The 23,840-nt window shown below is 36.8% G+C and overlaps 1 protein-coding gene across 2 annotated transcripts in view; it reads left to right on the plus strand.

Annotated features, from left to right (window-relative positions):
- Positions 1-21,201, plus strand: part of RAB6A (RAB6A, member RAS oncogene family) — a 77,091-nt gene extending 55,890 nt beyond the window's left edge. For both annotated transcript variants that reach the window (XM_059930839.1, XM_059930838.1), the window contains exons 7-8: positions 18,045-18,111; positions 19,121-21,201. In XM_059930839.1, coding sequence (XP_059786822.1) covers positions 18,045-18,111; positions 19,121-19,185 — 132 coding nt within the window. In that variant the 3' untranslated portion in view covers positions 19,186-21,201. The remainder of the gene's footprint in view (positions 1-18,044; positions 18,112-19,120) is intronic.
- Positions 21,202-23,840: the final 2,639 nt, after the last annotated feature.

A 23,840-nucleotide genomic window follows, 5' to 3' on the forward strand; every position in this document is an offset into this window, starting at 1 on the left:
GTTCCCATGAGATAATGAAACCAAAAGAGAATTAAAATCTGACATTAATAAGCACATTTAAGTAACAGGTCAAAAAATCTTCCCCTTTTAACTGTCAATAGTTCATCATATAGAATACATTTCTGTCATGTGTGAAAATTACTGACTGATTTTAAGTATTAGCTAAGAAATAAATCATATTTTTTTTATAGATTGTCTATTCCTTGAATCAGTTTTTATAAAGGAGTTTAAGAACTAATTAACTAGAGTATCATTAAAAAAACTTAATTATTTCAATGACCAGAAATGGAAGAAGTGTCTGTCTTTTTTCTTTTAGTTGCACTACAAATCACCCCAGTGTTAAAAAAAAAAAAGCCTTTGATACCACTTGATATATTAGCTGTATAGAAAAATTCAAATTTTCCTAAGTAAAATCTAAATCAAATCTGCCAAATAACCATTGCCCAATTCTTGACTCTGGACAATGCACCTTGTGTGGTTGGAGTTCAGTGCTTATTTTGCAAATCTAATGTTTACCATGCCATTGGAAACTTTGGCAGTAGGGAAAAGAATTGTGACAAGTTTTCTCCAAGACAGATGTTTTTGAAACCCATACAGTTTACCATTGAGGCTAAATGTATTTTTCCTCCACCTTGCTGTCTTTGGTAGAGAGTAGAATACCTTATATCCAAACAAAGATAAGAAAGGATAGAGGTTTTAAAATGGCAAATTGTACCTAGGAATATCTGCTAAGATTAGAGAATTGTTTAATGGTTCTCAACTTTAATGTGCATAATAGTTATCTGAAAGTTTATATACTGGTTTCTGAGGCATGACTCCTGGATATTGATCAGTAAGTCTAGGCTAGTGTCCTAAAGTCTACATTTTTAATAAGAATCCCAGGGAATTTCTCATGCAAACTGTACTTTGTAAAAAGACACAGGAAGCCGTAGAGATGGTTTGGCAAGTATGTCAAATCTATTCAGTTTGATAATTGTTTGAACAAATATTGATTCCATACCCCTGCTAGATACAGAAGACAGGCTTACTACACTCAAACTGCTCAATCTTTTGTAGAAGCCAAATTCAGATTACAAGGAATTAAATGTCATGTATCTGAGTGTCAAAAATGTGTCTTCATAAAGTAGGAGGACAAATGTAGTGAAACCTAGAAGCTCTTGTGATTTGCTCGTATTCACAACTTAGAACTAGTCATTTAGATACCAAGTCTTATTGATTCTACTTTTCCCATTGCTGTATTAAGGCCCTTGTCTGTTGCCTTGCCTGCTACCATAGCTTATTAACTGATATTGGCCTCCAACCTTGCACTACTTTAGTTTACTCTCCATCCTGCTACCAAAGTGATTGTTTTAAAATGCAGATCTGATCTTGGAGAGGCAGCAGTGAGCGGTGTTTTGAAGTGAGATCTGAGTTCCCTGCCCAAGAATTGAACCTGGGTAACCTGGGTGAAAACCAGGAATCCTAGTCCACCAGGGGCTAGAGGCTAGAAGCAGAGTTCCCCTGGCTCTTGCCTCCATTTGAAAGCAAGAGTGTTTCAAGGGGGCAAAAACTGTAAAAACAGGTGCAAAGGTGCTTTGCAATGACCTAGAAGGGTTGGATAGGGAGGCTCAAGAGGGAGGGCATACAGGGACATGTGTATGCATATGGCCGATTCGCGTTGTTGTGCAACAGAAACTAACACAGTATTGTGAAGCAATTATACGCCAATAAATATTTATTAAAAAAATGTACCCTTGTAGTAATCAAAAGCAAGTTAAATGTTGATGATATATTCATTTGGGCCAGAAAATTGGCAAAAATTGCAAGAACCCATAATTGGCAAGAAGATGAGGAAATTTCCTCATCTTAGTTAATTCTTCATGTTAAGTTGTTGGTGCAGCCTTTCTCGAGAACTATTTTGCAATAAATACATAAGGCCTTTAAAAAAATGCAAAGTTTATTATTAAAGGCAGAGCACAACAAATGGGAGAGCACACAGAGAAACAGTTTAGTTAAGACAGAAACAAGGCAGAGACACACACCCGGAGAGAAAGGGTGTGGGCGTCCTCCCTAATGAGGAGGAGTGCAGTAAAGAGGGGCTTAAGTCATTTATATAGGGCAGTTCTTCTGGGTCTTTGTTTACCTTTGGCCAATTATCTGGTTTCTTTTTCCGCACCTGACCTGCCCTAGGACCCTCCCCAACATGTGTGTGCAACTTTTTTCCAAGATGGATTCCAGCCCAGAGGCCTATGGGAGGGGCTTGGCATCACCTGTTCTGCGGTGGTGACCCCTCCTTTTTGACCTACAAGGAGCCTTTCTGTGCATGTGCAATGTCTCCCTTGCCCCAAGGATGGGAAATATATGATCTCTTGAAATTTTACTCAAACAGGGTTTAGCCCCTCTCTGTTCCTGCCATGACTGTTATCTTAAAGTGTCCTCAGGAGACAAAGCCTGGCTATTTACCCTGTTTCTGTTGTTATTTCTATTTTGAAGTACAAACAGGAGGCTGGTTGTAAATATCTAACCTGGGGCCCACCTATCTCCTGTCTCAGGAAATGCACATAGGAGGCTAATTGTAAGTGTCCAGCCTGAAGCCCATCTTTTTCTTGCCCTAAGAAATGTAAACAGGAGGCCAGTTGTAAATGCCTAGCCTGGAGCCCATCTATCTCCTACCTCAGATCTGCATAGGTTACATCTGAGTTTTATCCTGAATTTTAAGCAAACTCCTTAGTATGCTACACGCTGCTGTTCAGAATCTTTGATCTGGCCCCTCCATACGTCACTACCCTGTTCTTTGGCCACTACATACCCATACAGTACTTCTTAAAGTGCCCCAAGTTTACTGTGTTCTCACATTTCCATTGTATGTGATTGTCCTTCTTTCTAAAACACTGTTTCTTCCCTGTCTGCTATTTGTAATTAAAATCTCAGTTTAAACATAATCAAATTTAGATTAAGTGCTTTTCCTATCTGTTGTAGTAGCACCCTTTTTTACTTTTGATATTGAAGTTTTTTGTCAATTCTGCCTCCCATTAGACTGAACTCAATATACTAACGTTCATTGAATGAAAGAATAATATACTGTATTTATTTAATGAGCTTGAGTCTGTCTTAAGAATTTTCTAAGCTGGAGTGAACAAGTTTAGAGAATGTAGGTTACATGGGGAATTTGTCCTTCATTCAGTATTTTGACTGCAACTTAGGTATAGATACATTGAGTTTCTTTTAATTCAGCTAAACTTTTATTGAACTTTTTTTTCCATTAGTTTACTGAGATAAACATTTATGTATAGTGAAATGCATACATCTTGAGTTTACAATTAGATGAATTTTGTTAAAAGTATATATAAATATAATGACCACACTAATGAAGATATAGAAATATGTTGTTTAATTTCCAAATATTTGGGACATTTCTAGATATTTTATTGTTACGGCTTCTAATTTAATTCTGTTGTGATCAGAGAATATACTCTCTAACATTTCAGTCATTTGTAATTTATTGAGACTTGTTTTATGGCCTAACATGTGAATGTTCCATGTGCGCTGGAAAAGAATGTCTTTCTGCAGTTGTCAGATACAGCGTTCTATAAATAATATAAATGAGGTCAAATCTTAGATAGCACAGTTGATAGCCTTGTTCAGATCTTAGATAGCCTTAGTAATTTTGGAGGGTAGTTCAATTAGTTACTGAGAAGGGGGTATTAAAATCTACAACAACAATATTTGTATCATGTGTTTTGTATATAGTTCAGTCAGCTTTTTTCTTTTTTTCCTTCGCCATGCGGGATTTTATTTCCCGGACCAGGGATTGAACCCAGGCCCTTGGTAGTGAGAGCATAGAGTCCTAAGCACTGGACACCAGGGAATTCCCTAGTTCTGTCAGCTTTTACTTCATGTGTTTTGAAGTTCTGGTTTTGGGTGCATACATATTAGCATTGTTAACTGTCCTCCTAATGTGTTGACTTTTTAAATGTTAAGAAATACTGCTCTTTATCTCTAATAATATTCCTTTTCTTTATCTGATCTTAATATGGCCGCACCAGCTCTCTAATTGCTTATTGTTCACTTGGTATATCTTTTTCTTTGTAAAGTGGGTCTCTTGTAGATGGCATATGGTTGGATCTTACTTTTTTTTTCTCCAGTCTGAAAATCTCTGCCTTTTAATTGGAGTGTTTGGTTTATTTAGATTTAATGTAGTAGGACTTATGTCTACCATTTGTTCTTTGTTTTCTGCTTGTCCCGCTTTCATTTTTGTTTTAATCAGATATTTTTATATTGTGTTTTAATTCCTCTTTTGATCTTTAGCTAAATTTTTTCATAACCTTTTTAGTGGATGCTTAGGGGTTAAACTAGAGTTAATATTATACCATTTCATGTGAAATTATGCACACTGTCCTTCGTGTTATTGTCACTTTTTATATTTACATATATTATAAACCTCCATAATAAACATTTTAATTTTTCCTTTAAACAGTAATTAAGAGAAGAAAAAAGATAATCTTTTCTATTATCCATATATTTACCATTTCCAGTGCTCTTCATTCCTAATTATAGATCTGAGTTTCACCTGGTATTTTTCTTTAGCCAAAATAACTTTCTTTACTGTTTCTTATAGGGGTATCCTGGTGATAAATCCTCTCTGCTTTCACATATTCCAAAAGGCCATTTGAAGAATAATTTTGAAGAACGTTTTGCTAGTTTTTGAATTTGAGGTTGATAGATTTTTTTCTTCCAATACTTTAAAGACGCCTTTCGATTGTCTTCTGGCTTCCATTGATTCTAATGAGAAGGGAACTCTAATTTATATCATTCTCTGTTTGTAATGTGTTGTGGTTTTTTGGTTTTTTGTGTTTTTTAAAAAATAAATTTATTTATTTATTTTTGGCTGCATTGGGTCTTCGTTGCTGAGCATGGGCTTTCTCTAGTTGCGACAAGCGGGGGCTACTCTTCGTTGTGGTGTGCGGGCGTCTCATCGCGGTGGCTTCTCTTGTTGCAGAGCACAGGCTCTAGGCTCACAGGCTTCAGTAGCTGTGGCACGCAGGCTCAGTAGTTGTGGGTCGCGGGCTTTAAAGCACAGGCTCAGTAGTTGTGGCACACGGGCTTAGTTGCTCTGCCGCATGTGCGATCTTCCTGGACCAGGGCTCAAACCCATGTCCCCTGCATTGACAGGCAGATTCTTAACTACTGCGCCACCAGGGAAGTCCCTGTGTTGTTTTAAAGTATTTTTTTCTGCCCCATTTTCTTCTTTTCTCTCCTGGAATACCAGTGGCACATCTGTTAGATGGCTTGATGTTACCCACGCCCCCTGGTCACTGAGGCTTTTGCTCATTGTTTTTGATATTTTTTCCCTCTCTTTTTTTTTTTTTTTCAGATTAGGTATTATTACTGATGTGTCTTCAAGTTCACTGATCCTTTTTCTGCCATATTTAAACTGTTAAGTCCATCCAGTAAATTTATTATTTCAGATATTGTAATTCAGTCCTAGATTTTTTTCATTTATTTCTTAAAACTTCCATTTCTCTGTCAGAATTCCCCATCTGTTCAATCATTATGGTCATTGTTACCTTCGAGTTCTTGAACATATTTATAGTAATTACTTTGAAATTCTTGTCTGCTAATTCCAACATCTGGGTCAATTCAGAGTCTATTTCTATTGGCTATTTACTTTTTCTTTTGCCTCTAGGTTAGATTTTTCTGCGTTTTTTTTTTTTTCATATATGTGTCTAGTAATTTTGGGCTGTATGGTTGGCATTGTGTATGCATAGAGACTCTGGTTTCTGTTATTTCTCTCTGCTAAATTCTGGGTTGTATTATGGCAGGTTGTTATATTGCTGGCTGATCACCATGAACTTGTGGAGTCTTGATGTTATGCATTATTTGGGTGGATCTGTAGAAAGCCTGAGATGTTTATCAAGCTTTTCTATCTTGGTGGGATTGAAACTCTAAACTGTATCCCTGGAGCAGGCAGTAGCTGAAATCTCTGCTCATTTCTTTCAGCCTTCTAGCTGTTGCTTTCAGATGGGCTCCTTGGAATCTCTCCTACATATGTACCATTAAAGAGTTAACTGAGGATTTGCAGGAATTTTATGTGTAGATTTTAGGGCTCCTACTGTTGGCTCCCTCCTTTTTGTTATTTTCTTCCTTAATACAGCCACTCTGGTAGTCAGTTGACACCTCAAACCTGTAAAACTCTAGTTTTCTGCTTGAGTTCTAACCACCCCATATTGTACAAACTAGGACTGGCTCTTGGGAAAACCTGTATAAAGGTGACCCTCACCCAGTGAGTGTGGGTTCCCTTCTAGTATGAATTCCTCCTAGTTTGTATCTGCTTTTTGTTACTCTTGAGAGCCTTCAAATAGTTGTCCACAGTTAGTAAATGCTATCTGCAAGAGTGTTAGTCCTATATAAGCTACTCTGCTGTTACCAAAACTGGAGTCTGTATTGAAATTATGGGGTAAAAATTAAAATATCTGATAAATGAAATAACTGAGACTATTTAGCATGTACATACTTGGTTTTATTTAATATAGAAGACCAGTTTGTTCCAGAATTCCATACAGAATTCCTGAATTCTGTATGTTATTGCTTATCTAAGGTTAATATAAGTAGGTTTTTGAATTAAATCATTTGGTCAGTGAGTAACACATCAACAGAAGTGATTATGAAGAAATAATCTCAGATTCCTTCTGAGTTTTTGTTGTAGGTCAGTCATAATTCAGAAATGGTGCTGGTATTCAAAAATTTACCAGGTAAATTTTACAGTCCAGTCACACTCTTGGAAAACACTGAGAGTCACAGTCTTACGAGCTGTTAAGTAAGCATTGTGTATGTTTGTTCAGCCATGTGTTTGCAAAATGCAGTTACTTTTGATGATTGTGCATTGTACTTATTTTATTTGACAAAATCATGCCTGTTCACCAAGAGGTACACAGAAGTCTTTCTGTATATAAGACATGTATATCAGTACTGAAGGTACCATCTAGTTGTACTTTACATGTACAGAGATGTCTTTTTAATTTTCTGCTAATTGGATTCCTCCTCCCCACTCCCTCATGTACTAGATTATAATATATATAATAAAAGCTTAAAATGGGCTTTCTCTATTGCTCTTTTTCCTTTTTAAACAATTCTAGGAGAGATTTCACTAATGCATCATTGAAAGTCTAACCGTGGTTCAAGTAATTGGGCCTTAATGCCTCAGAACTTTGGCTTAAAGTAAAACAAATTTATTCCTACCCAATATGGCTACTTTTTCTTCTTATTTAAAGATGTTCTTTGCTTAAAACCTTTTGCTCTTTAGTCTGGTTTAAGCATTTAACCCTAAAATCTTGTTTCTGTCTTAAAGAATATTTTGTAGTTTTTAAATAAAAACTATCAGGGTTAGAACTAGAATATATAATAATAATCTAACATGATCACTTGTAGTATATAGGATATTTAAATATTGATTTTTATCCTTTCAATATTTCATAAAAAGACAGCCTAAGAAAAATTTACCCTTTATTTTTCTAAATTTGTTTTTAAAAAGCAATAATATTGCTTTATTTATGAAAGTTGTCTGGTGTTTAAATTGCTGAAGGAAGTGGTAATGATAAGGTGATTATTTAAGGTTCCACCTCATTTTGCATCTGAGAATTAGTACATTCTTTTAGTGAAGTATTTAGTGTGTGGGTGTCACCCTTCTTATTTTATTCTCTAATTTTACAGTACTGGAAAATAGAATAGGAACTGAAACACTCCTTGATCTTTAACTTCTAGAATCATCCGTGCTTATCAGAAGAAAAAGATTCGTTTGAAAGAGAAGGGAGGACTTTGTGAGAAATTAATGGTAGCTGATGGGCATCAGCACTAACAAGTCAGTGAAAACTTGTGTACCATTCACAGTGGAGTCGTGTGTGTATGTGCACGCGCGTGAATGAAAATTATTTTATACCTGCTGAGAAAACATTTATTTTAAGCATTGGTAGGGATGGTGTCTTTCCTACACCACTGAATCCCATGTCAACCACAGTTCTTGGTTCATAGCAGGTCTTAATCTTATACTTTATCACACACCTTATTCCACCCGTATCAAGTGCCTACAATATGTAAGACCACTGTAGGTTCTTTGGAGAGCATAAAGTTATATAAAATATGGTTCTTGACTTCAAAAAAACCTTATAGTTGAAGAGAAGAATTACATTCTCATGAAAACTATGCAGTGAAAGGTAGGTAGTACACGATAAATGCATAGCAGATGCTACAAGATAGTAAGATCCACGGTAATTATTGAGATGTAAAATGAATGCTGGCACAAGGAGGTATATTTGTTGCAGAAATGAATAAGATCATATGCAGTTAGGATGATCAAGGAAGGGTTTGTTTAAAAATGCGGCAAAAGGGACTTCCCTGGTGGCACAGTGGATAAGACTCTGTGCTCCCAATGCAGGAGGCCTGGGTTCGATCCCTGGTCAGGGAACTAGATCCCACATGCGTGCCGCAAGTAAGAGTTCACATGCCTCAAGTAAGGAGCCCGCGTGCCACAAATAAGGAACCTGCAAGCCACAAATAAGGAGCTGACAAGCCACACTAAGGAGCCCGCCTGCCACAACTAAGACCCCATGCAACCAAATAAATAAGTATTTAAAAATAATAATAATAAAGATTATGTATTTAAAAAAAAAGCCACAAAAAGCTAAACCCTTGAGGTGTATATTTGATTTGTATAGATAAGATGATACTCCAAGGAAGAAGAGAAATTAACATATAATACAAGACTACCTGCTATGCATTGTATAAATATTATGTTATAAATATTAACTTTAATACATTTCTTTGTTGTCTTTCTACCAGGCACTTTACATACAACATGTAATGTTTATCCATACCCCTAATTTATCCTTTTGTGCTTTATATCCCTAACACAGTAGGACTTTAATATCACTAAATGTCAGGAAGCCATATACATGGTGAACATGAACTGGTTGAATGAGAAATTATTATATTGACCACGCTCTTTTTTTATTTTATTTTTTAAAGATTTATTATTTATTTATTTATTTATTTATTTATGGCTGCATCGGGTCTTAGTTGCAGCACGCGGGATCTTTCGTTGTGGCACGCAGGCTTCTGTCTAGTTGTGGCATGCAGGTTTTCTCTTTCCAGTTGTGGCGCGCAGGCTCCAAGGTGCGTGAGCTCTGTAGTTTGCGGCACGCAGGCTCTAGCTGAGGCACGCACGCTCAGTAGTTGTGGCACGTGGGCTTTAGTTGCCCCGCGTTATATGGGATCTTAGTTTCCTGACCTGGGATCGAACCCACTTCCCCTGCATTGTAAGGCAGATTTTTTTCCACTGGACCACCAGGGAGGTCCCTGACCATGCTCTTATTAAGTCAATTCACTCATCAGATATTTGTTGATCGCCTCCTACATGCCTAGTTCTGTTACGTTATAGGCAGTGGATATACAATAGTGAGCAAAATATCCTAAGTCCATACCATTATGAAGTTTACATTCTAGTATGGAAAGTTAGGCCATAAATGAAAATATAATACTTCATGAGGTTATAAGTGCTGTGGAGAAAAGCAAAAGTCAGGTCAGGGAGATAAAGAATACTGGTGAAAGGGTTAAGATATTGATGTTTTGTAAAAGGTAATCAGGAAAAGCCTTTCTGATAAGGTGATATTTGAACAGAGATCTAAAAGAATTGAGGAAGTAAGTTGTTTATATATCTAGGGAAGAACATTCCAAGCATCAAGTGCAACAAGTTCAAAGGTACTTGGCATGTTTAAGGAATAGTAAGGCTGGTTCAGTTAGAGTGTAATGAGGGAGGGGGGCAAGTGTTAGGAAATAAGCTTACAGAGGGATAGTTCTAGGGGACAGAGGTCTAAGTCCATGTAGGCTGTAGCAAGGATTTAGGCTCTAGGCTTTTATTCTGAGTAAGATAGGAAGCTGTTGGAAGGTTTTAATCAGAGATTTGACATGTTCTGATTTAGGATTTAAAAGAAATCACTGGCTGCTCTGTGAAAAATAAGACTATAAAAGGGGAAGGGTGGAAAGCAAAAAGATCCATTAAGAGCTGATTGCCAAAAAAAAAAGAAAAAACCAGTAATAAAATAACCTTTCATTTAAGAAATGCTAGGCTACCAAAATTAAAATAGAGATCTAGCAAAAAATCAAAGATAACAAATACTGAGCACTCATCATATGAGAATTGTAGTGGTGTATAAAACATTCCCTGTCCTTACAGTACAAAAATTACTTTCATAATGGAAAATTTTCTGTACGTTGATGGAACTGATTAACTTAGCTTACTCTTTGAAGAATGGAATATCCTCTTGCTTATAAAGTACTTAGTTAATCTTATAATAAAGGTAAGAACTGGTAGCAACAATGATTTTACTTTGAAATCTTCATTTTACCCCTTTAAATTAAATACCTAAAATCATAGCCCAAAATATTCAACTTGAAAGTTTCTATGGAGAGCCAATATTCAGCTTGTCATCATCCCCAGAGCTAATTCCTGTAGCTGTCACTGCAACTTAAACATGCCTATTTCTCCCTAGAAATTACAAGTAAAATACCATACACCTGGAGGTCAGAGTGAAATTGACACCATTTTTCCAGGAAAAGAAAATATTCTGGTAAGCATCCTGAGAAGGATGCCCCAGAATGCCTATAGGAAGTGGATATTCAGTTAATACAAGTGAGAGGATTTTTAAAAAAACATTACCAACTGTACTGGCCCCATAGTTAGTCCTCTGTCATTTCTAATATAGCAGAAGCCTCTTTTAGCATATCATTGGCATTTAAAATATGGGTTTTCCTTTAATGATTATTTAAAACAACTTAAAACCCCTAGAGTTTTTTCCTTCCTGTCTTACATATATTTATGTAAGGATAGAACTTGGCTTTTGTAAAGCATTTTCTTGGTCCATTTTGGGATGTCCTAAGTTTAGTATAAGTTAGTGACATTGATTCTTTTTTTGGATTGGCCAAAAGTGCCTTTGGTTTTTAAGTACAAATAAAAGACACATTTTTCATTTTCACCAAGAACTTTATTGAACAAAGTATTCACCGTTTTGTTCCACTACCTTCTGCCATTTTTCAGGCAACTTCATAATTCTGTTTTCCCAAAACTTTTTATCTTTTTGAGCAAAGAACTGTTCCTGGTGCCTTTTACAGTCTTCCAGGGATTTTTTTTTCCATTAAGAGGATTTTGGAAAGACCAAAATAAATGGAAATCTGAAGGTGCAATGTCTGGTAAATATGGTGGATGAATCAGAACTTCCCAGCCAAGCTGTAAGAGTTTTTGCCTGGTCATTAAAGAAACATGTGGTCTTGCATTATCCTGATGGAAGATTATGCGTTTTCTGTTGACTAATTCTGGACACTTTTCGTCGAGTGCTGCTTTCAGTTGGTCTCATTGGGAGCAATACTCGTTGGAATTAATCGTTTGGTTTTCCGGAAGGAGCTCATAATAGAGGACTCCCAATCCCACCATGTACACAACGTCACCTTCTTTGGATGAAGACTAGCCTTTGGTGTGTTTGGTGGTGGTTTATTTCACTTGCCCCACGATCTCTTCCCTTCCACATTATTGTACAGTATCCACTTTTCATCGCCCGTCACAATTTGTTTTAAAAACGGAATGTTTTCATTACATTTCAATAGAGAATTGCATGCAGAAATACGGTCAAGAAGGTTTTTTTTGCTTAACTTATGTGTAACCCAAACATCAAAGCGGTGAACATAACCAAGCTGGTGCAGATGATTTTCAGTGCTTTAATTGGATATTTTCAGTGTGTCGGCTCTCTCCTGCATGGTGTAACATTGATTGTTCTCAATTAATGTCTCTATTTGATCGCTATCAACTTCAACTGGTCTACCCAACCATGGAGCATCGTCCAGGGAGAAATCTCCATCACGAAACTTCGCAAACCACTTTTGACATGTTTGATCAGTCACAGCACCTTCTCCATACACTGCACAAACCTTTTTTTGCGTTTTTACCTTTCTTGAAATAATAAAGCATAATATGCCAAAAATATTGCTCTTTTTCTTCCATCTTCAATGTTAAAATGGCTACACAAAAACTCACCAATTTTGATAAGTCTTTTTTTAAATGCACGCTGATATGACAGCTGTCATATACAATCTAACAAAATTATTTCGAATGAAGTTGAAGACAACTGAGCGCTACCAGAGCCATCTTACGGAAGAAAACGAACGAACCTTTGGCCAACCCAGTAATTTAATTGAAATATTTTTAGGGAGCACCAAATTTTTCAGATACATTGATTAAATTTTTATGTCTGTGATTTGTATATAATAATAGTGTTTCACAAAGCAAATTCCTCTTCCCAAGATTGTTAGCTGTTTCTTCACACAGCCCTTTCCACAGTGCTTTCCATGTAGAAAGAACTTCCATTTATACTAGGCAACATAAGGTAATAGGAAAAATATGAACTTTAGAATCTCGGCTCTGCTATTCATTTGGTGGATGGCAAATACTCTCTTTAGCCTTAGATTTCTATAAAATGGGGATATTAATACCTTCCTTACAAGTTATTGCAAGGATTATGATGAGAAAATATGTAAAGTTAAGCACTCATTATTACCTTTTTTTTTTTGCCTACTTGATTTGATTGATTACTTCACACTCCTTACAGATTATTGTTACAGCATTGGCCTTACAGCACCCTCAGAGCACATTAGAATCATCTGGAGATTTTGGGGGTTTTTGTTGTTGTTTTTGGCCACGCCACAGGTCTTGAGGGATCTTAGTTCCCCAACCAGGGATCAACCCTGTGCCCCCTGCAGTGGAAGTGTGGAATCTTATCCACTGGACCACCAGGGAAGTCCCTCATCTGGAGAATTTTAAATGAAATGTACTAAGGGCCTAGCCCCACCCAAACTAGTAGAATCTGTCTTTGGGGGTGGGACCCAAGCATCTGGTGTTTTGCTTGTTGTTAAGTTTCCTAGGTAATTCCGATGCACTATAGGTGTTGAGAACTAGTGGTCTTGAAGGAAGGACTTCACACATAACCTTTCAAGAAAGCTTTCCTGAAGTATTTAGTTCTAATTATTCTCAAAGGTAAAAATAAAAGACTGGGGGGACCTATGGGGTCATGTTAACCTATTTACTCCTCTGTGTCTAATATATTTAATTTTGTAGATAATGGAGGCTTGTTGCTTTGTTTGAGTGTATAGTTCTCTGGGGAATTCCCTGGCGGCCCAGTGGTTAGGACTCTGCACTTCCACTGCAGGAGGCATGGGTTAGATTCCTGGTTGGGGAACTAAGATCCCACAAGCTGCGCAGTGCGGCCAACAAAAAAAAGTGTATTTCTCAGATCTACCAGTTAATGTTCTGGTCCCTCTTTTTTTTTTTTTAAATTAATGTATGTATTTATTTTATTTTTTGGCTGCATTGGGTCTTTGTTGCTGCACGCAGGCTTTCTCTAGTTGTGGTGAGCAAGGTTGCTCTTCTTGTGGTGCGCGGGCTTCTCATTGCAGTGGCTTCTCTTGTTGCAGAGCACAGCTCTAGGCGCATGGGCTTCAGTAGTTGTGGCACACGTGCTCAGTAGGTTTTTTTTTGGCTCACGGGCTCTAGAGCACAGGCTCAGTAGTTGTGTTGCACGGGCTTAGTTGCTCTTCGGCATGTGGGATCTTCCCCGACCAGGTATCGAACCCGTGTGCTCTGAACTGGCAGGTGGATTCTTAACTACTGCGCCAACAGGGAAGTTCCTGTTCTGGTCCCTCTTAATTGTCATTTCCCCCCCATTATATTTGCTTGTGTTAATTGAATCTTTGTTTTTAAAAAAATCCTTTTTCATATTTGATTGGAGAGATTCAGTGGCATTTGTTTTTCCATCTAGTTGAAGTTTATCAGCGTTTTCCTTCACTGTCACTCTGCATATAAATTTAAAATTCCTTTTATAATTCCTTTTTCTACAAGAAACTGAGTACATTGATTTCTTTTGTTTTCTGGGGTCAGGAGGAGTCAATGGGCATAAGTATTGCTAATTTTTCTTTTACTTGATTTAAAAAAACAGGCTTTCTCAAATCTGTGATCATCTACTAAATAGTATTATGGATAGTCATGCCTAAAGAATTATCTGAGGGACTTCCCTAGCAGTCCAGTGGTTAAGACTCTATGCTTCCAATGTAGGGGGCGAGGTTTGATCCCTTGTTGGAGAACTATCCCATATACTGTGCAGCGCGGCCAAAAAAAAATTAAGAATTATCTGAGAATTCAGATGGAAGTGAACTCAAAAAAGCCAGTGGATAAAGGCACTAATCAACTATTTGTACTGCACTGTGTGCTTTCTGATGTGTTTTCACACGCATTAGCCATTCTTACAACTAACATTTTAAAGAATATCTACTGCATGTCAGGTACTAGGATAACAAAGATGAAATATGAGCCTTGTCCTCCAGTGGTTAAAGTCTAGAGGGAAAGACTGGGAGGTAAATAGACCATTATAATCAGTGTAATAAAAGCTCTGAAAGAAGAAATGCAGGGGACTTCCCTGGTGGTGCAGTGGTTAAGAATCCGCCTGCCAGTGCAGGGGACATTGGTTCGAGCCCTGGTCTGGGAAGATCCCACATGCCACAGAGCAACAAAGCCCGTGTGCCACAACTACTGAGCCTGTGCTCTAGAGCCTGTGAGCCACAACTACTGAGCCCACGTGCCACAACTGCTGAAGCCCCCGCACCTGGAACCCGTGCTCCGCTAGAAGAGAAGCCACCGTGATGAGAAGCCCGTGCACCACAATGAAGAGTAGCCCCTGCTCACCGCAACTAGAGAAAGCCTGCGCGCAGCAACGAAGACCCAATGCAGCCATAAATAAATAAATAAACAAACAAATTAATAAATATATTTAAAAAAGAAGAAGAAATGCAGGGTGCTCTTGGAATATATAGAAGTGTTTAATTAGATTGGAAGATGATGGGATTGAAGAAATCTGGGAATGGGTTAGGGAGGTTTTTCTCTGAGTTATCAGGGAATGGATCCTGAAGGATCTATCAGCTAGACAGGTTGAGCTGGGAGCAGGGGAGGATATTCCTATGTTATATTATGAGAATAGGTAGATGGGTGTAACTCTAACAATACCCTCCCTGAAAGACCTCATTAGTTATGTACTTTTCACTAACTAGAACTTACTTTAATTTTTTAAAAAGCCTCAAAACTTGTAAACCTTGTTCCATTTTCACAGAAGGTAAACAGACCTTCCCTATGCCTCCAACATGAAAAAAAAATTTCAATTTCTAAGCTAGCCCATAATAAAATATTCTTAGAAGCCAAAAAGATTATGTATCTTGAACAGGTAGGCAGTTTAATAAATATTTCATGTCCGAGCAAGCTATGAGATCTTGGGGAAGATTTCTGGATTTTCCTAAGTAAGAACATTTCATTTCTGCTTTAATATTTTCAGATGATCTCTCCCAACCCCTCCACATTTTTCCTGTCAGTTTTACACAGTTTCTTAAAGCAGGATTTTGTGCCTATTGGTGCTTTGCTGTAGTCCTAGAATTCTTGCAGAATTTCAAAACATTCTGTTCCCTTAGCCCACAGGACCATGGGTTATTGTGACTGATACTCAGTTCTGATAGGAAGAGAGCTATTGTATATGAAAGACTTTCTATGTAGAAGATCAGCCCTAAGCAGTTTACATAATGATTTCCCTTAATTTTCACAATAGTCAGTTAAGTGTACTATTATCTTAAGCCCATTTTACAGATGAGAAAATTGAAAAACAGAAAGATGACCTCTCACATAAGTGGCCTACCCAGAATGTAAACACTTCACCTTTTAGGTTTTAGCCATCTCACCTTAATATCTTTTGCTTTCAATATGTGATTTGTATGTCTTTGTAGTCATAGTAATACACTGGAATTATTGAAAGAAGTCTTTATGCACACTGCTTTTTTTAGTGCCTTCCTTTGCCAGATGAAGTCCATATTCTTTGCAGGTCTTTCTTAGTCTGGCTTTCAATATATATATATAGCTTCATTCTAATCCTTCTAAATATTGTGTGCTCCAGTTGGTCTGGACTACCTAACCATTCTTGAAAATCATTGCGGCCAAAACTGAATATCACCATTATAGAACGGACTTCTGGGATACAAGATTTGTTTAGTGCCACATTGTCAGCTGCTAGATTATTCCAGTAGTCACTATACTCATTGCTGGTTTGCAGTACTAAATAGATGGTTGTTTTCAGTTGATGTTGGAGGGGAAACACATTTTTTTTCAGGCTTTCTTATTGTCTATAAAATATGTTTTTCCTTCATACTCTATATTCTTTATCTCTGGATGAAAAGTGATTTTTAATGGGTGTTAGACTTTTCCTGATGCATAAAATTTTGAGCTGACAAAGTTAACATTCTGCTTTTAATTCATTATCTAATACTATTATATAAAAACTTCAAAAGGATTAGAATTATTGTCCAACTTGGCATGCATTAATTAATTATAAACACTTGCTAGTTTTGAAAGGGCATAATATTCTTCCTAAAGTTATCTAATGCACTATATTAACCTATTTCTGTGTTCATTTTGCTTTTGTAAATTTTAAGTTACTTTTGTTCATAAAATTAACAGCTTTCACAGACATTAATTATTGCAGCATTTATTCTTGTATCTAGATCTAGAGTGCTGATCTGTATTTGAAACTGAGTATTCATATATTAATCCAAATGGACCCACCTTTATACAATTAATGTTACATTGATTTGATTGATGGTAATTTACACAACCACATGATCTTTGATCATGCACGGTTTCTGATGTTCAAGTAAGCATTCTGCAATTTTAAGTCTAATAGCTGATTTTGGTTGAATATTGAGGCTAATGCCTAACTTTGGCACATCTCTAAATGCTACTAAACGTTACAGAACCAAGACAATTATACTTTTATTCAGGTCTTCCTTAATCCTACCACATCATACTTATTGCCTACAGATAAAGATTTGCTCCTTTTCTATACTTCTTTCCCTAGACAGATTACTTATAGTTCCATTCTTTCATCTTTGGCCTTCTTTCTGTTTCTTCTCATTTTAATTCAGCAACATTTACGGGGTGCTTAAACTCTGAGTGCTTTGTATGGTATGTTTTTGAACCATGTGAAATCTTTAAAACTACCTTTAAATCCCAACTCAAATGTCATTGCCTGAGGATTTTTCTCGGCCTCTTGAGTAGGGCCTTCTTACGTCTGTATTGTCATATCATTTTCTACTTCCTTAGTTCATAGCACTCATTGCATTGTAACACAAGGAATGGTTTGAGTCTTATCTCCTTTGCCAAACTGTGAGCTCCTTGAATCTAAAAAGCACATCTTGTTCATTTCTGTGTCCCTAGAGAACTTTAGACAGTGCCTCAAGTAAGCAGGCACTTAGTATAAGGTAGTTAACATCATATGTGCATTTTAATTTATAGGAATTTTACACTGCATGCCTAACAAAAAGAAATGATTGAAATAATCTGCAGTTTTACCTGCCATTCTTCTCAGTAAGTGGGTAGCTAGGTTTGGACATGAAGTAGAGTATGACTCTGTTGTTCCTTCAGTCAGTTTCTATTCCCACATGCCTCTCAAAGTGAACATCTCACCAGGATTGAGTGTGGTATGGTGGTTTCTAACATAGTGATTTCCTAAGGAGTTATCAAGGGCAATTTTGACTAGATTGACTTTCTCCATATGTACACTAACTTTAGAACCTAACTCATTATAAAAGATAGGAATGCCACTATACAGTTTAAATGAACATTCTGTCCTTACTCTGAGTTCCTGTAGTAGTTTGTTTTTATGACTCAAATGATATTTTTGCTGCTTAGTTCTTAGCTGTTTGTTCATGTCTAATCTCACCCGTTGGAAAGCAAGGATCCTCTTTGTATTTGACATGCTGGTTTTCACATGATATTCATTTTTAGAATAAATAGACATTTTAATGTGCTTTCATTGTGCTAAGGTCTAAGGAATAACCCAGAAACCATATCCTTTAACTCAACCATCCAGTGGTCATCGCTTTACTTGATACCTTTTGCTAAATTTTCCCTCCCAATTATCACGTCTCTTTTTCCACAGCTCTTCCGACGTGTTGCAGCAGCTCTGCCTGGAATGGAAAGCACACAGGACAGAAGCAGAGAAGACAGTATCCTTTTTGTTTCATCAGGAAATTTTATTGTTACTACAAGTCTTTAGAGCCCCACTTGGTTGGCATAGGAATATTATGCCATTGCCTTTTACAGCCAAGAATTGATGGTTTAGGAGCAAAAAGTTTTTCTATAACAAATGAGATCTGGGTATCCAGTTGCATTCTTTGCAGCCTGCTGCTCACTACGATTAATCAGTGAGAGGGTTTGTGTTTGTTTGCTTGCCTGATTTTTAATGAGCAGGAAACTCTTAACATCCCACCCTCCTGCTTCTTAATTTTGACATCCCTTGGCTCTGGGCTTTTTCCCCACAATATATATCATATTTCCTTCCCCTGCTTTTTCTATCAGTTGAACTGTCTACTTGGCATAGGCAGGAGATAACTAAGTTTGGAGCTTTATCGTGGCCTCTGCTTTCAGAAATGGGACAGAATGAAGCACATGTAATATTAGTTATTTAAAAGAACTTTGATATTTTCCTTGTTTGTCTCATATTTACCTTCTAGTGTTTTTCCATATGCAGACAGTTTTATTAAGCCATAGAATTCATAGCACTTTGTATTCAGCTCTTCCCACTTCTGAATGTTTTATGTTTTCTAAGCCTTTACTTTAGCAGCATAATGTGTTCTATAGAGTTGAAGCCCCATTATTTATTAAATTCTCTCCCTGTTGTGGAACTCTCTTATAGGCTATTTTCAGATTTTTATTATAGATAATTTTTTAAGGAACATCATCTTTATGTGATTTCTTACTCCTGTAGAATAATTTCCTTAGGATAGATTTCCATGAGTAGGAATTAACCTTATTCTGAACCTTGCTGCATATAGGAGATATAAGCAAGTTTATTCCATATGAGCACCTTATATGGTGAGCCAGCTATATAGAAAATAGTGGCTGAGTAGTCTCTGAAGCCAAATAGGAATGGAAGGGGGTCTTAGCAGAATTGTCGATGTTCAGCAGAATTGGAATTGTACTTTCCCATTTATAGTTCCTTAGCTTTTGTTTCAGTGATTGACATAAAACTGGAAAAGCCTCAGGAGCAACCAGTCAGCGAAGGAGGCTGTTCCTGCTAATCCCCTATGGCACCTTCAACTTTCCTCCAGAAGCTCACTGCTTTGGCCCCCTTACTCTTTCATTGACTGCAGTGTGAATATTGGCTTGACCCTTTTCCCTTCAGTAATAACGTATTGCAATTCAGCATTGCTGCCTGTCTCTTGGAGATGATCTATTAGCTTCACAAGCACAAAAAAGTCAGTGTCTTCATTATTTATATTTTACAAAAAGCCAAACAATTCAAGCATATTCCAGTGATAACTTTAAAAATTAGATACATTTTCTTAACATTTTTTTTTCCTTTTTAATGTTATGAGAATGTACTTCAAAGTGATGGAAATCTCAACAGTATGTGGCTTGGTTAAGGAGCAGTTGTTCACAGCAGCACTCACCTACCTACTTGATCTCTCCCTGCTTTACTTGCTTGTTCTTTACCCCGTTTCCTATTCCAAACCTCCCTCCGTCAAAACAAACAAGAGGGGGTAAAGCAGTAGTCAGACCAAGCCCATTGGAATTATCCTTCAGTTTTAGCAATACCACTTGCTCTCAAGATATCCAAAATTTTTCTTAAGCACTGACATAAATTACTTAGACCTTAATTGAGGTCAAAACTCAACTATCATGGTAGGCAGTGCTGGAATAAGGAAAAGGTTCTGGTGCGTCTTCAGAATAAGTCCTAATGAACATACTGAGTACTTACAAGTAAATGAACATAAAATATATTTCTGACCAAAACAAATGATTCTTTCACATGTTAGACTCCGGGAGAGAAAAGTAAAAGTGCTTCAGAACAGGTTTTAAATATTTAATTCTTCTAAGAGCTGTTTCTCCCAAGATTTTAAATTTGTCAAAATCGAGTTCTTCTGTTTGTTTAAAAAACAAAACTAAACTTTTTTAGGCAATAGATTTCTCTTGAGTTTTCTTTTTCTTTCTTCCTTTCTTTCTTTCCTTCTTTCTTCCTTCCTTCCTTTCTTTCTTTCTTTTCTTTGAAATGCTATGCAGGCAAGGCACTGTAGAAATCAAATTCCTTTAAGAAGAACCAGTGGAAGAATTTAAATTTGGCACTTTGATCGAAACTACTGTAACCAGTAGAAACAATGATATCTAAAGCTTACCAACTAAAGAATCCTCAACAGAATAGCAAATACTTTGCCCAGGACAATTGAGGTCAAATTGAAAATGGAAACAGTTTTCTTATAAGCCCTAGAGGCAGATCTGAAAAAGCATACATAGAAGAGGGAAAGGAGAGAATGAAAATAAAACTTAATATGCAGACTTATGCCTTATTTTTCAGCATTTTTTTATGTTGGTTCTGTCAATCTGGTTTTGCTTTTTATTAGATCTGTATAGTTTGCTTAATTAACTAGTGATTTAATTTTACATTTAAGCTACAATTAATCTTTTTTCTTTGGTGATATTTATTTCTTTGCCTTTTTTAAAACTACTTTCAATTTTTAGATGTTTTATTCAGTCATTTAGAGCTTCATAACAATGGCAATATGTATTTCCCTTAAAACACTGCAAACAAATATACTAGGAGTGCACCATTTTAATCTTTACTAGTTATTGTGAGATTGCTGTGTAAGTTAATAAATACATTTGTAAATACATTGTTTGCAAGAAGAAAATTTCTGAGTTACAGCTCAGGAAAAGCCTGCTGAATTTATGTTGTAAGCATTACTTAACACAGTATAAGGATGAAAAGACAACTGAAATATCTTCATAGTTCCTCATCCCCTCATTGCAACAAAACCCTTAACTGGGAGAACCTTATTCCTTCCCCTCTCTTTCCTCTTCCTCCTCCACTTCCCACTTACTGTCACCTTATAATATTCAGAGAGCACTTGGATTATGGGTCTGAATAGAGAAATGCTTTCAAATAATCATTAGCCCACATACCCCAGTAACTTGTACTCAAAGACGGGATGGAGTTGTAAAGTGCTTTTATAATACAATATTATTGTTAAAGGCAAGGGTTGACTCTTTTGTTTTATTTTGACATGGCATGTCCTGAAATAAATATCAATTCAATATGGCGATGGGTCATATTCTTTATTTGGAAGAAGTTGTGATTTCTGACATGGGGGTGATTGTGTTCCTACACTGTAGCATTTGATTCTTTTTAATGTATCTTTAAGGCAGTAACCAGTTAGTGCTGCTTTTAATATTGGTCTTTTTATTTAGCTGGGGGTTCTTCAACCGAAGCAGTGAAGTGTGTTCATAGTGCACTTTTTTTTTTAATAAACACAGTTTTGCTGCCCAAAAAATGTATAAATAAACACAAAAGAAAACACTTATTGACTTGGTTTCCCATTCCTGCCAAAGTGATGAATTACTATGTGCTGCTTCCTCCCTAGGACTATAAAGGGAATGTGGAATCCAGAAAAATAGCAAAACAACAACAAAACTGCGAAACCCCTGGGGAGTCACAAGACTCTTTTCAACTGTTGAGGGTGAGGGAAAGTGGCTGTAACTTGAAAGATAGGGCCACTGGTGGAGGCAATAATAGGATGTGTTAAGAAAAGCAGTTTAAGTTCTGCTTATGATTCCTCACTCCTAACTCCACCTTTGCCTTTGGACAGGGGTGGCAAACTGCCCTCGCACCAAATCCAGCCTCCTACCTGTTCTTAAATTAAGTTTTGTTAGACCTCAGCCATACTTTCTCACTGCAAAGATGGAGTTTAAACAGTATAACAGTATAAACAGTATAAAAAGTATAAAACATATATACATATATACATACATATATACATATATACATACAGTATAAACAGTATAAAAAGTATAAACAGGCCTTAGGGTAAACCACAGCTGTCCGCCGTACTATAGAAATGGAGGCCACAGCCCAGACTACAGGCTCAGGTATCCACAGCGGTAACGTCAGGGCAGTATAAAATCCCTGAGAGGGAATTTCCTGGTGGCTTAGTGATTAGGATTCCGTGCTTTCACTGCCGTTGCCCCAAGTTCAATCCCTGGTTGGGGAACTGAGATTCTGCAAGCCGCGCAGCGCAGAAAAAATATAAAAAGTCCCTGAGAAGTGAGGCGTTGATGAAACTAGGTGGGGAATAACCTGCCTGCCTTAGACTTTTCACTCACTCTTTACCTTTTCAAAACATCAGTTAGTGGACTGTGATCTAGGGAGACTGCCTCCTCCAAGAGCTGCTTCTTCCTAAACTGGGTTTAAAGGTAAGGCCCTGAAATAAAGTTTGGTTTGGTGAGATGATACTGAATGGGAACAATACATGTGGTCTTGTGGTACCTAGAACTCTGTCCCAAGGTTTGTCCTTTCCCTATCTTAAAACTTCACATTCTGGTCTTTGACCCTTGCCCAGTATACCATCCCAGAGTTATAACCCATACCCCAGGAGAATTTGGACTCATAAGTCAGAGTAGTTGGATACCTGAAAACTGCCTCAAAAGAAAAAGTGAATACCATTTGAAGCAGAACTACTTGAAAAGACAACCAGTAATTTAAAGATGGCATGATAAATATTAAAGAGGTAAGACACTACCAGTATGGAACAAGAATCATAAAATAATCAAATATAACTATTAAGTGAAAAATATAATAGTTGAAATAAAAAACAGGTAAGTAGTAGGCTGAATTCTATTCATTGAATTAGTGAGAGCGTTCAGTTAAACTCTTTTCATTAGAAAGCAAAGAAATAGAAAAATAAAGATTAGGAGGAGAATATATAGCTACGTTCAGAAATTCCAGGGAGATGAAAATCAGGAAAATTAAAGTACTGAAAACAAAGAATTTTGAAGATAGTATTTGTGACAGGCATCTGTGTATCTTCTGAATGCAGTTTCTGAAATGGTATCTGCCTCCTGGTACTCAAATGTTTGCATTATACTTTCCCCTTCAATATAGGCTGCACCTGGTGACTTGCATCTAAGGAATAGGACAGCAAAAGTTACATTACTTTGAAGGTTAGATTATGAAAGACTGTGGCTTTTGTCTTGTTCACACAGTCTGACTCCTCATTTGCTTTTATGCAGCAATCTGCCACATTTGAGCTGCCTGTAGAGAGGCCCAGCAGCAAGGAGCTGAGGGCAGCCTCCAGCCAATGAGGAACTGAGGTTCTTCTTAATAAGACAGCCTGCAAAGAACTGAATAAAAAACAAGCCACAGACAAAATATTTGTAGATTGCATGCTTGATAAAGGACAAGTATTCAGAATATATGAAGAACTCTCATAACTTGATAGAAAAGACATGGAAAATGCTTGACATCATTAGTCATTATAGAAATGCAAATTAAAACCACAATGAAATACTACTACATATGTATCAGGCTAAAATTTAAAAGATTGGACATACCAAGTGTAGGTGGAGATGAGGAGCAACTTGGAATTCTCATACACAGCTACATGAGATTTTGGAAAAACAGTTTGGAAGTTTCTTTAAAAGTTAAATATACATTTATATATAGTAGCCATTCCACACCTAAGTATTTACCCACAAGAAATGAAAGCATGTGTCTATACAAAGACTTGCACACAAATGTTCATAGCAGTTTTACTTGTATTAGCCAAGAACTTGAAATAACCCAAATGTCCATCAGAAGGTGACTATGTAAACAAATCATAGTACATGCTTACTGTGGAATAGTATGCCATAAATCAGAATGAACCGTTGATACCAACAACATAGCTGAATCTCAGAAAATTAT

Source organism: Balaenoptera ricei, chromosome 8, assembly GCF_028023285.1.
Source record: "Balaenoptera ricei isolate mBalRic1 chromosome 8, mBalRic1.hap2, whole genome shotgun sequence".
Taxonomy (NCBI): domain Eukaryota; kingdom Metazoa; phylum Chordata; class Mammalia; order Artiodactyla; family Balaenopteridae; genus Balaenoptera; species Balaenoptera ricei.